The sequence below is a fragment of the Stegodyphus dumicola genome, chromosome 9, assembly GCF_044657685.1.
Source record: "Stegodyphus dumicola isolate Sdum_Otavi_A_Nest chromosome 9, ASM4465768v1".
NCBI lineage: Eukaryota > Metazoa > Arthropoda > Arachnida > Araneae > Eresidae > Stegodyphus > Stegodyphus dumicola.
Genome location: NC_140776.1, coordinates 112,256,074 through 112,270,531, shown reverse-complemented (window position 1 = coordinate 112,270,531; position 14,458 = coordinate 112,256,074). Strand labels below are relative to the sequence as shown.

At 32.7% G+C, this 14,458-nt stretch overlaps 1 protein-coding gene across 7 annotated transcripts in view; it reads left to right on the top strand.

Annotated features, from left to right (window-relative positions):
* LOC118185025 (uncharacterized) overlaps positions 1 to 14,458 on the top strand; it is a 221,106-nt gene that overhangs the window by 179,542 nt on the left and 27,106 nt on the right. For all 7 annotated transcript variants that reach the window (XR_015043065.1, XR_015043064.1, XM_085823921.1 and 4 more), the window contains 4 exons: positions 5,663 to 5,829; positions 6,211 to 6,236; positions 7,816 to 7,865; positions 8,000 to 8,141. Coding sequence is in view for 5 of the 7 variants with exons in the window: in XM_085823921.1 (XP_085680047.1) it covers positions 5,663 to 5,829; positions 6,211 to 6,236; positions 7,816 to 7,865; positions 8,000 to 8,141 (385 nt within the window). In the remaining 2 variants the exon portion in view is untranslated. The remainder of the gene's footprint in view (positions 1 to 5,662; positions 5,830 to 6,210; positions 6,237 to 7,815; positions 7,866 to 7,999; positions 8,142 to 14,458) is intronic.

The following is a 14,458-nucleotide window of genomic DNA, read 5'->3' as shown; positions in this document are numbered from 1 at the left end:
AATTGCAAAAAAAGAAACTTTAATTCTTGGCTGATAAATCTCTTTAAAAAAATTTAAAAAAAAAAATGATATATGTAGAGTGGGAAAATAGTCCAGCTCCTCCCCCTGGAATAAATATTGAAAATTTTGGCTGGAATAGCATTCTTACAGAAGAAGAAACTATGTTGTTAAATCTTTTGCTTGTCCTGTCTGTTGCAAATTATACAAAATTTGAGAGCTTTAACTCCTTCGCGGCGACTGTCACGTCTACGTGCCAGCAATGAACACACTCACCTCCCGGCCGACACGCAGGCGTGCCAGAGCATTTTCCCGTTTACTAACGACTGTCACGTATTTGTGCCAGTGTCCTAGAAGGTTTTAGAAACTATAATTTCTGCCACAAGATGGCACTGTATGTCCATATGGTTTCAGATACATGTACATTAGACCTTCTACTCGAAATGAGAGAAGCATGACTCACATACACGTGTTTTTGATTATATAAACAAACGGGAAACTAAATGTTTCTGAATGGCATGATTTATGACGGCTCTTTAAATCGCACTTTATTCGCATGTGGTAGTTGTTTATTGTAAGTAGAAGTTTTATATGCGCTAAAGCGTTGAGTATTTCGGTTTGCAGTTCAGTTTTTAGAAAATAATTAGATCTTGTTAGACGTGAATTCTTTCTGTTTTTACCGTTGCTATGTCTAAGCGTCAAAAATGTTTAACAGAGCATGAAATAGCAGAAATGATGCAAAATATTTCAGATATTGATTCTGAAATTCTGATATTCTGATATTGATTCTGAAATTCTGATATTCTGATATTGATTCTGAAAGATTAACTGAAAGACATTTTCCAAAACTTTGTTCAGAAGAGACTGATAAGAAAATGAGACGACGATGCTTCGTTTGTTCACATTCCCGGAAAAATCCTCCAAAACGGCAAATGAGTTATTATGAGTGCAAGGAATGTAACGTAGGACTGTGTGTAGATCCCTGTTTTCAGATTTTTCATATGAAAAGAGAATTTTAAGTAATATATTTAGTTTTCAAATGTATAATGTTAAAAGTCATAAAATGGTGAGTAGTTAAAATAAAATGTGTAAAATATGCATTTAAACAAGAAATAAGGTAATTAAAGTATATATATATAAATATCTATAAAGCATAAGCCGTTTAAATACTCTATAGAGCATCATTAAACAATGCGTTGATACTTCGGAAATTTCATGGATTTAGGCTTAGTAGCAAAAAAGCCCCCAGCCCTGGAGAGACGCTCACGTAAGACACTGCCAGCCTATGTGATAAGCGCGCATTTTCGCTACCCGGCTCGAAGGGGTTAAGAAATAAGAGGCAAAACTCAGATAATATATACGAGGTAGGATTCAAGAGTTCCCAGACTGAGTTTATGACATAAATAATATTATGAATTAAATTGAAGAAACACATCCTCCTTCGAAATAAGAGCCTTGAGCAACAACATACTTTTGTGAGTGCCTGTAAAGTTCATCGAAGCATGTCTGGAATCCATTTTTGGCCATGTCCTTTGATTCAGCCTGCGATGCAGATTTAACTTCATCTGAAGATTGAAATCGACGACCCTGCAAGCGTATCAGGATTCAGGAAATAAAAAGAAATTGCAGTGTGCAAGGTCAGGTAAGTAAGGAGGATGAGGCAGGCAAAATAGTTGTTTTTATATTCGCAAGAAAGTCATTGATGAATAGAGATCGGTGAAATAGAGATCAGGAGCATTGTTATGGAACAGAGACCATGATTTCTCAGCAGGGCTGTGGAGTCAGTTGGGAAAATGACCGACTTAGACTACTGGAATTTTAAAGACTCTGACTCTGACTCCCTCATATATATATAATGTAAACATATACACATGGGTTACAGCTTATTTTTTTAATATAAAAGAAGTAATAGATGCTACAGGGAATAAAATTGATAGCATAGCAAATTATTTATATTAATTAGCATTTATTATGAAATGGAAAAACTGGCATTAGTTATTTCTAAGAAACAGTATAGCTTCGGCAAGATCTTCTTTGTTGAAGGGCCATAGATCTGATTTGGTAAACTTCAGAGCAGAGAAGAGTCTTTCCACACTAACTTGAGTAGGAGGAAGAGCTGTAACTGTTAGGGTTACTTCTTTTAACTTTTCAGGATAGATTTTTATAAGTTCTAACAGAAGCGTCTTGCAAGCACAATCATATTTCTCTATTTCTTCAAAGGCGGTGTAGAAATCTTGTTTGTATTTTTTCATTTTTATATCGAAAGGCTCTTGGTTCTTTATTTTCATTCACTTTGCCTTAGCCTTTTCAATATTATCCAAAAATATTTCTCAAACTCTAATTCATTACTGGAAGAATATGATAGAACTGTCCTGATTCGAATTCTCCAATTGTTCTGAGAATAATTTCATTCTTAATGAAAGTTCATAGATGGCTTTCTTTACCTTTTTAATTTGTTTGTCATCCAAGAAAATCCAGTGTTTCCGATCTACATATATTGAACCCAGCAAGATCTCATTGTGTAGCAAACTAGCTTCTCTTTTCTTCATTGAAGAAATGATTCCTTCTGCAATAAACCCTCCATTTCAGAAAGAACAAACTTCAGATTCTTCCATTCTCGCCTCCTGTCAGTTCTTCTGATTGCAACTTTTTTGTAGCTATACACGATGTAGAAAGAAGAGTTTCCAATTCTGCAAGATCATTCCACAGTCTTTCTGTTAGTGAAACATTAGGGTTATCTGCATCTTCTAAGAAAGTTCTTAATTCTAACAACCTCTTTATCATTAAATATGTACTTCCTTATTGCGTTGCTTGATCAATAATTCTCCTTTTCCTGCTCGCTTCCTAAGAATGGCATCAATTTTGGGAGTTTTTGTTGCTATTGCTGCTTACCTAAATTTACCAGTGAGATTTGTAACTAAATGAATCAGTTTAATCACTAATGGCAAATATCACATCCATCCTCCTCCCTTATATTTATTAATTAATATGTCAATAAAATAGAAAATAACTATTTATTAAGGTATATAGTTCATAAATAAAAATAATAACTCAGTTTGTCATTAATTTTTTTTTCAATTCATTTTAATTTCATTTCAAATTTAAACTGTCCAACAAAAACAGGAGTCAGAGTCGACCTGTTTTTACCGACTCCAGTTCTGACTCCTTTTACCCCAAAATCTGCCCGACTCCATGACTCCGACTCCACAGCCCTGCTGCTCAGCCCATATTTTTGGTCTCTTCTTCCGGATTGACTCACGCAAACGACGCAGGATTTCGAAGTAGAGTTCTTTGTTCACAGTGCGTCCTTCAGGATTAATTTCCAGATGCACAATGCCATGGCTATCGAAGAATCCTCCAGCTCGACTCTTTCCTTTAGAGCGATCTTGGTGGAATGTCTGCTTCCGCGGAGATAGTGATTTTCATGCTGCCGATGCTCTTTTGGTTTGCGGGTCGTACAAAAAACATTTCTTTGTCTCCAGTAACAACTCTGCCAAGTAGGGAAGGATCTTTGTCAACAGTTGAGATTAAGTCTCCCACCATTTCCATTCGAATTCCCTTTTGGTTTACGTTTAACATGCGGGGAATGATTTGTTGGCACAACCTATGCATGCTAATCAGTATCTTCCGACAGTATCCTTAATCAGTATCCGCTGACATATGGCCTCTGGTAACTCAATTGATTCTGCTATTTGGCAAATTGTTTGTTGCCTATTTGCACTAACTGCCGCAGACACCTTTTTGATATTTTGATCAGTGGGCAAAATCACGGGACAGCCACAGCTTTCATCGTCTTTGGAACTTTCTTTCAAACGAAGATGCCAATCAAAAGCTTGCATTCTCGATAACGTTTCACTTCTGTGCACATGCTTCAACATTTCGAAGTCTTCATAGCACTCTTTCCCAAGCGAACACAAAATTTGATATTGATTCTCTGCTCAGCTGATGCCATTTCTTTCTGTCGCTGATTACTAAATGTACCTGCCTACAAAAAACACTGTCGCCGTGAGCTTTCAATCAAAGAATCTATAGGATCCTTCAACTTCTTTGCTTTCAACCACATGATTTGGGACAAACCACTTTTATAAAAGGGGGAGAATGTCGTAATACAAAAATGTTCTTGTAGTCGCACTACTGCAAAAAATGTTTACGTTATAGACTCAGTCCAGAAACCTTTGAATCCTACAACGTATATGTAAGATAAAATAATGTAAAGCAAAATTCTGACTTTAATTTACAAGTCTTCTAACACTATTTTTAATTTAATTATTTTCTCTTCGCATTCTATAGTAGTAAATACTTATAATATAGTATAAAATGATAATAAATCACTTCAAACTGCGTCATTTCAAAATGAAGTTTCCCTGCATAATTCTCATGTAATGCTAATGGTGCTGACGAAGCTTTGTATAGCACAAAATTGGACATGAAGGAAGCAAATGTATTTATGCATGAACAAAATCAATAAATATGTATTATACAATGCCACTTTTGGGTCAATAACAAACTGATGATAAAAGCTAAAAACAAACAAACAAAGCTTACATGAATAAGGTATATGACTACCACACTGTATCTTAAATTGTTAGGTCTGAACTAAAATGAAAGAGTTGATGAAGTTCTTTATACTGAAAGGGTATCAAATAATTAAACACCCTTTTAGTCTAAAAGGGTGTTTAATTATTTGATAATAAATTTATTTATGCCACTAAGTATATAAATTGCTAGTCCTAAATTAAGTCCTGAACTAAGAGAAGAGAAACACGGCAAAGTAATTGGGCAAAGCAACAGCCCTCCGTTAGCCATTTATTTTAACCAAGAGTCTATTGATTTCGAAGGTAGCAGATGCAGATCCCTCCTCATCAAGAGTAAAACAACTTCTTCTTATGGTGAGGGACCTGTACCTGTTGTTCTCAAAATGAATAAAGTCTTGGTTAAGAACAGAAGATTGTTTTTTTTCCTAATTAAGCCCTAAATTAGTTAACATTTTATGCACAAGGCATTAATGAAAAACCCTTAGTCTTTATGCTATATTCTATTTAACAGTTGTATGGTATATATCAAATTTTACAGACAGCCTTTAAAAGGCTGTTCTAAATAAATGATTGCATATTTCTTGAAATGTATCATTTTTGTAAATTTTAAAGAGATTATATGCTAAATGTTGCAGGAATTAAGGCAACAAGAATCAGTATAATATTCATAAATTTGGCGGAGTAGTTTTGAAGGTTTAAATATAGAATCATGTTCTTCACTTGTAAAAGTTCTTCCTTTCTCTCATTGTTATCACCTGGAAACAGTTTGTTCTGTTTGTCATTTATTTTATTCTTCAAAAACTAGTCCTGTGAATTTATGAATATTATGCTGATTCTTTTTCCGTTATCATGGTTATTCAGCATATTATTTTAACTTAGATTATAAAATAATTGAGATGAATGTGAATAGCATTTTTTCTTTTTTCTGTTGGATATATATGAATCAGGTGTTTAGTTTTATAATGATAATGATAAATATTAGCTCATATGAACCTCAGGTGAATCAAACAATAAGTCTTTAACTGAAAGAATAAGCATATTTGGTAATATGAATGTTTTATTTTTAATCCCATTTTTTTTCATCATCTTCATAAAATATACTGTTTGTTCAATATTGGTTTTTCTCACAGCCCCGAATATACAGAAGAGGAAGAGCAAGCCGAAGAGCTATATAATGATGCTGGTGAAGCTGACGATGTGCCAACTTGTCCAGTCCCTTCTTTACCCACAAAGCCAAAGAATCCTCCTCCACCTTGTCCATCTGAGTACCTGCAGCCTAATGTTCATGGTTCAAATGGTATGCATATCAGTATCTATTCTTCAATACTTTTCCTCTTCTCTTCAGGGGCGTAGCTAGAGGGGTGCAAGGGGGGTATCTGTCCCCGGGCGCAGAATCCAAGGGGCGCCAAACTGATGTTACAACATTTTAGAATTAAATGTTTTCCATCCTTGGTCAAGCAGTAGGGGGCCCAAAATCTTCAGTTGTCCCTGGGCTCTCAAAACTCTAGCTACGACTCTGTTTTTCTTTCTTCTTCCCTGTCTCCAAATTTATATCTGTATTAGGAAAAGTAGCTCTATCTGAAATCTCTTAATTGTAGATTTGTGATGCCTTAGTTTTAAATACTGTTCCTAATGTATTTCTGCAATGCTTCTAATGTATGTTATGTTTTGATTTCAGAGGAATTATATCAAGATGCTGATGGAGTAAGTATCAATATTTTTATGGCCATTTTCATTTTTGTGATTTTATACTCTATGTCCACAGAAGTCCTTTATTTCATATATACTTACAGTTACAGAAATATTTTAAATTGATATTTAAATTTAAAAAAATTAATTTTGCAAAAAACTGCAAAATTTAACTTTTTATACTTTCCTTCATTTCCTATATTCAGAAACATATTGTACATTTTTCTTTGTTAAAAAAAAAAAAAAGTGTTCCTATGACAAAAATTGACCAAATTCTTTGATATTAATGTCAAATGTCATATTGAGGGGCTGCATGGCATACAAATGGGATAGTGAAATGTTTGCATTTGTTTGAACTAATAATAAAATGTCAGTTTAAAAAAATACATCTGATGCTAAGAGATTAAGTAAGGAGCATTTCCATGCCAATTATTGGGAAAAGTTTTCATCAATATCCCCAAAAAGGAAGATTTTATTCACAGAATGTTATGCAATTCCTGTTCTGAAAGCACTGGAACACTTTTGTGTCAACACATAGCTAACTTATAATATTATTTACAGTAATCAAAAATGAAAAATTTTTGTAATTTTACTAACAAAAATGTCTTGTTGGGACCAAATTTTTGTTTGCAAATAGAAAATAAATATAAATTTGAAATTTTCCCTTGTGTTACAATTATTATTATTTATGTATGTTTTGATAAATAGTTGGAGAGTTAAATTTAACATTTAGCTAAAATAATTTATATTTTGTTAATTTAAAACTCATTTTGCTTGGAAAAATTTCTACTATTTTCTGATCATCCATTTGAGCCATGTGCAGTTTGAGGCTACTGACTTGCGTTACTTTTATTTATGCACACACAGATATAACTTTTTTTAAAGCTGGTAAGTGTAAACTAAGTTTGTGGAAGTTCTTTAATTTCAGAATCTTGCAGAATATTATAAAATTTGAACTTCACAACTGGAGAAATTTGAACTCTGTATTAATAAAAACTTGATTTTGTATAAATATTTTTTTTTAATGTTAGCATAGTAAAATTGGTTTATTTATATCAAATTAATTTTTTTAGATTATTGCCTTTGTGATAACTTCTGAATGTATAAATAAAAATTTAAGAGTGTATATGATTTATGTTAATGGAATAAACCATTAGATATTCATAAAATGCATGGTATAAAACTTTACCTTGTTAAATTCACCCTTTCCAGAAATAAGTGGAATATAATTATTCTTTCATCTGGTTTACTATAATTTCATTGAAAAATGAATTATCAGCATAGAGAGTAATATAGATATACTGCAAATAATATTCTGCTGTTTTAGGTGCTCAGAATGTAAATGGTACGCAAAATGTATTTGAATTTAATTTAGAAACAGTGTGTACCGTGAAGTATTTATCTGCATATGAGAAGAAAATTGTTTTTTTTTCATGTATTATTTTGAGTACTGATTTAGCAGAATAAAATATTTCCCTTTTCATCATTCATTTCAGTATAATATATGCAAGCTTTATTTTCAAAAATTATGTTATTCATTTTTTTTTGTTATTTGTAGCAATTTTAGCATGAATTTTAAAATTTTTTCTTTCAGCCCATTCAAGAGGAATTTTATGAAGAAATGCCATGTGATTTTATTCCCGAGTGAGTGCAAAATATACATTAAGTCTTTACAAATATATCTCAGTGTATTTAACATCTTACTTACATTGTTTAAAGAAATTACATTAGAAATGCAAACTGGTAATCTTTACAATCTTTGAATTTTAATAATGTAGGGATTCGGGGTCACCCTTATACAGTAATAACCGAAAAGAAATAGAGAAACTGCGAAGGGAGGAAGAGAAAAGAATTCGTAAAGAGCAAAAAGAAAAAGAAAAAAAGGGAAAAGAAATGGAAAAGCTGAAAAAGAAGTTTGGGGTAAGTGAATAAAGAAACTGATTGAAATATTACTCATACTTTTATTCTATAATATTATATTGCAATCAATTTTTACTAATTTTTGTCTCGTACATAAATTTCTGATATAACCAGTTCCTACTTAAGAATAATAGCAGAAACAAAAGGGGGTAAGGGAAAAGAAAGGAAATCTGAAAGGGTTCAAATTTTAATGGTCACTCAAAAGGGCTTGTTTTTATTAGTAGAGATTAGCAATAGAGATGACCCAGGTGGAATAGTGAAACATTTTAGAGGTTATTAATCTAACATTTTAGAGGTTATATTGAGATTAACATCAGGATGTTTTATACCCTCTACATATTTGAAAAGTCAAAAAACGTAGAATGCCATTCCATAAAAATATTAAATGTTTTCAATTAGATACATCATCAATGAAATGCATTTTTATTCAAATACATCTAATTAAAAAATTAAAAAATAATAATCTTAAGAACTGCATCTACATTGCTTTTCAATAGCTTAGTTTGTTAATCCATAACAGACAGATTCAATTTGAGGGATGAATATCCTATATTTTTCCAAATGGCAATAGATTCGAATGAAAAATGAAGCAAAGCATTAACATTAGATGACACTGAAAGCAACTTAGATCAAATAACTATTAGTCCTTTTGTGCTAAAGAAAGGGAAGAAAAGCAGGAAAAAGAGAGGGAGAGAACAAAAAGGTGACAAATTCGAATATTTGCTTTTACACTCTTAGTATTTAAGAGGTCAAAGACTTTTCTTTGAGCTTATGCTAAGATATTTTCCAGCAGTATAGGCGAAACTATTGTTAACACCTTGTACTTGAATTTAAGTTATAAAATTGAGGAATTATAAACTGTCAGAAATGCATAACTGCTTTAAAATTTTGATTTTAAATTTATCTCTGGCTATTATGCCCATTATGGATTATCACTTCGTTCTCTTGAATGAAATAATGGGAAATGATTGTTTTGTTTTTCCTTTAAATATTTTTATTTCAATCATGCATTTTTAAATCTCTGTCTGTAATTTTTGGTAGTGTGTTTATTTCTTAGAGGAAAGAAAAAGTCATTAATAGATACAATAGTAAAAGTATAAATAACACATTGCCAAAGCAATTGGGAGTAAAAAATAAGTAGAAAATTTCCAAGAAGGCTGAAATTTCCAGACAGAAAGAACTTTGCATTCATTTTATGCAAGGTAAAAATTGTTATTGTTAATATACATAGACTTTAATTGATGTAGATGTTTAAATGTGGTCTTTTCTGCTCACGCTGCATAATTCTAGCATGTGGTTCTGTCATAGCGTAATTTTTGTTTCAGTGCTGTACTAAGAATAGAGAAACCAAAGTTCAGTTTCATCATATTTTGCTCTTTTAAAAAAAAAGGAAAAAAGTGCTCGTCAGACTGCGTGTAAAATTTATGACATATATGGAAAAGTTCTGCTTCTGTTGACATGATTCAAAGATGGTTTGAAAAGTTAAGCCTGTAATTTTCAGCTTCGAAGATGATGCCCACTCTGGAAAACTATCCTTTGCAAACAGAAACTATTGCTGAAAACCCAAGTTATACATTTAGGAACTGTCAGATAGAATATACATATATTCCAAATACTACAGCACATGATCATTTGAAGAAGATAGGGGTACCTGATACTTTAACAAAGCTGAATATGCTTGATCAAGTTTAAGCAAGTGATTCTTTGCTGAAAAAATAAAAAAGCTCTTTTTTTAAAAAAATATCTCATTGCTGGATTCTAGATACTAATATTATAAGAAAAAGATTATCTGGTAAACTGTGGATCCCTTTTGGTAACATCGAGAGGAGGGCTGCATCCTAAAGTGTAATGCTTTCTGCTTTATGGAGACTACAAAGGAGTTGTGTTCTATAAGTTGTTACCAAATCAGAAAATAAATTTGGAAAAATACTGTTCCCAGATAGCAGCTTGAAAAGCAAAAATCAAAGTATCCAAAACTGACGAATCGTCAGAATGTTGTCTTCTATTGCGATTATCCTCTGTCCCGCATTTCAATGAATATCAGACAAAAATTTATTGAGTTTTCCTGAGATGTTTTATGTCACCCTAACCCCATATTCACTAGATCTTGCACTCTCAAATTATAATCTCATTGGGCCTAGGTTTAATTTCTGAATTCAGAAGTGCCAGAACCCTGGAAAGATGTCAGAAGAAAGGAAAAAATAAATAAATAAGACAACTTCTAAAGTAATAAAATAATTAAAGTAATGAAGTAATTAAAATTTAAATAAAATATTAAGAATGAGAAATATTTAATAAACTTAAAATAATGATAAATAGTTACCGTAATTTCCGGAAGAAAGGCCTCATCAGCGTAAACACCGCACTCGAGAAAAATTAAAATTACACAGAAACGCCACAATAGATTAAATTGCACGTGACATCGTCGTGGGCTGTATAGATGCAAAATCTCAACTTATGTCCTGATATATGACATATCAGTTAAGAAAAATACATAAAATGAAATCATAACTCAAAAATAAATTAAAGGTAAGAAATGTTGAAAATATATTTATGTTCACGAATATACTTATATTTACCCACTAAAGAAGTCCATATTTGTAATACTCAGACTATATAATAAAAAAATGTTGCAACAACGAAATATTAAATTTGGATGACAAAAGGAAATTTTAAAATTTTACTTACAAAAGGAATTACAGCAAACTATACATCATATGAAGCCATCAAAATCTGATTCTTCACTATCTGAATTAAAAAGATTTAGTAAATCCTGATTTAAGTCCAAGTCTTCCAGATCGTCACAACCCATTTCCACGCACTTTCTACCCACTTTGCAACTTCTTCATAAGATGCTTTACGAATTTTACCGCTTTTGGTATACGTATGCAATCCATCACTCATCCAACACTCCCACCGCTTTTGGACTTCAGCTTTGAAGGATTTATTACCTGACAAATCTAATAGTTGTAAGACTTTTGTCAAACCACCAGGAATTATTGCTACAGTCGTAGACAATTTTTAATATCTGGTTTTCACTGACTCAAGTAAATGAGCACGCATCGAATCCATTGTCAATAACCCTTTTGGTTGGAAAAAAGATCCCTTACGACACTGCCAAACTTTTTTGTAGCCACTTATGCATGATTGTTTCGCACATCCAGCCATTCTCGTTTGCACAAATAATTACGTCATTAGGAAAATCTCCCTTCAGAATAGTTTTTCGTTTAAAAATGATCATCCGCTTTAGCTTGTCACCGTTTGCGGCACAAGCTAACACACATGTAAATGATCACACATTGTGCCCCGTCATAAGCACAGATACAGTTTTTGCACTAGTTTCATCAACAGTTCTGTTTGCAGGAGAGTCGAAAGCTAATGGCGTTTCATTTGTTGCCCGACTGTTGTTCTAATACGTCTAGAAATATTTTTTCTTTTCATAAATCTGCTACACGAGCAAGGCCCTCCTTTGAAATCATTTATGTTCATTTGTTTTGCTATAAATTTTGTTTGTAAGCGAATTTTTACAGTTGAAATTGCCATTCCCTTTTCTCATTGCTCCTTTATCCAGTTTGCAAGGTTGTCCTCTAGATTCGGCCACCTTACAGTACCACTTCTTTTGGCTCGTTTCTGTTGTGGCATATTTTAAAGTTCTTTTTCATTTCTACAACGTTGAACTCGTCCACTTCAAACTCTCGAGCTGTTGCTCTATTTCCAATTTGTTCAGCACATGAAATTACATTAAGCCTAAAATCAGCAGTATAGCTTCTGTGCCGCTTAGGTGCCATTTTCAGAAATTTTCCGCTCCCTTCTTACTTAAAAACTATCCAACATATACTTGTACCTAAACTGATGGGATCTGTATCTGGCAGAATGCCAAGAAAAATCGATTCATTCTGAAGAGGAAATATGTCAGAGTTTGTTATTGTGAGGGCAAGTGGAGTCGTGTCCACCTTTGAAAAAAATTGCAGAAAAGGCAGGGGTGGGGAGAGAATGGGTCCTGGAAGATTCATCGAATGGCAGGGGAGAGAGACTATTCAAAATGATGAGAATGCTGATTTGAAAGGGGGAAGAATGTTCTGAGATCCCGTTTAGGGTGAATAAGGCATGTAGGTCCGTTCAAGGAAAAAAATGTAAACAAAATAACGTTCGCAAAAAGCAACTGAGTGGTCTTTTGTGTGGGAACAACTGAGTGGTCTATGTACAACGAGAAGGCCATCCAAACTATGTACAATGGCAAAGTTATTCAAACAATGCACAATGACAAAGTTATTCAAACTATGCACAATGACAAAGTTATTCAAACTATGCACAATGACCATCAAAGGAAATATTTTATTTTTAGTGCACCTAAACGCCACACCCGCTGAAAATTTAAGTTTTAAACACGTAAACGCCATGGCGTTTCTTCCGGAAATTACGGTACATAAAATAGTTATTATTAGTTTAAATTAAAACTTCAACTAATAATAACTTAAAACTAATAATAAATAGTAAAATAACAAAATAAAATACTGAACATCTTTTTTTAGGGCTGGAGATGAAATTACTGTTTCATTTAAAAACTAAGAACTAGCTTTTCCAGGTTCTAACTGAATTTAAGTCCTGAATTTACAGTATAATGTACAAGGGATGATAGGAAAAAACTCCATTTTTTTTCCAGCATACTAATGCAAAAAGTTAAAAATGGTTAAAGCTCGCTGATGAATATAATATAACAAGAATGCTAGATACAGTATGAGAGTATGGAAAGAAATTTTAACAGTGATGAGTAGGTATGGAAATAAAGAAAAATAAGAGTCCAACACTTACTGACAACCAGTGCCGTTCCTAGCGGGGGTACAGCACGTAAAAGTACATGGGCGGTGAAAACCAGGGGCAGCTGGACTCTCACGATATCATACCTAAATATTTTAAATTCATTAAATTTGTTGTAAGTAGTTGTCACATGTAAGTACTTTTATACAGTTTGTCAAACATAAGTATTTAGTAAGCATGAAATAAAAATTTTATTAATCATTGAACATTTTTGTTTAAATTTGGGGGCAACAATCTTAGAAAAGTATGTGGGCAGCCAATGGCTTTGCTGACAACAATTCTCTGCCAATTTAATTCGTGCTGTCAAGTAGAATGTAAAAGGAGAAATATTCTTCCTGAATCCGAGGCTTGGTTTGCAAGATGAGAGCAAGTGTAAGCTTCTGTACAAGTGACAATTTTCATTCTCCATATGGTTTCATTTTCCGTGGGAAGTAGCTTAATTTTGGAGGTGGACAACCAGGGTGATCGCTGCCAGTGCCAAACTTACATATAAGCTGCACAAGCTATAGCTTTAGGGGCCCCACTTTCTTGGATCTCCCCCAAAAATTGTATTACATCCCATATAAAAAGAATTGACTTATATCCCTCATAATGAGCCCCATATCTCAAATAGCTTAACATCTCGTCAAATTTAAATCTTGTCCTGATCACTGCTAGTACTTTTAGCAGCAAAAAATTTACCCACCATCATAAATTTATTGCACTTCATGGAGAGCAAGTTTTTGACTTATGGATGGGGACATTTCTTTCCTTAAAAGCCTCAGTTTCTGTCAGAGACAAATTTTCCAGGCAAAGATAAACATGAATTCAGAAGTTAGAATCAATTTTTAAAGCTTACTTGTTAAAATAAAATTTTCAAAATCAAAAGAATCTGCTGCTGAAATTGTGATTCACTTCTATAAACGAAGATAAACTAGATACCAGAAAACTGGTTCAGTGCCAAAGCCCCTTTTATTTAGGTCTGCAGTGTGCTCTGGGTACAATTACCGTTTATCTCAAAACTCGAGAAGTACTGGACAGGCTCTGGTGCAATTTAAGCTTTCACGTTGAGCCTCTTCAATACTCTCTGAATAGATTGGGATTAACTTCTTTAGAAATTGTCAAACTGTACATCAATAACTTCTTTATGAATAAATCTAACTTTTTTAAAAGAGGATTTTCCCACCTAACTGAAAAATTGCAAATTATTGTAGAATAAAATGATGCTTATGGAAGTGAAAGTTTCTTATGTTCTTGTCCTGCATCATATTTATTTATCATAAAAGAACCACATGACACATTTTTTATGTAGAGAAATATTATTGAAAATATTGCATAAATAAGTAGTGCTTTTGAAATAGGATTGATTTTTTTAATAATCTGGATTATCAAAATGTTTGAGAGTCTTTTTTTAATTTCATCAAAAAGCATAGTTTGAATTATGCATTTAGTCTTAGTATACTATTAATCATATTTTAGTTATCTAAAACAAGATCTGACAAAGTGAAATGTTTGCATAC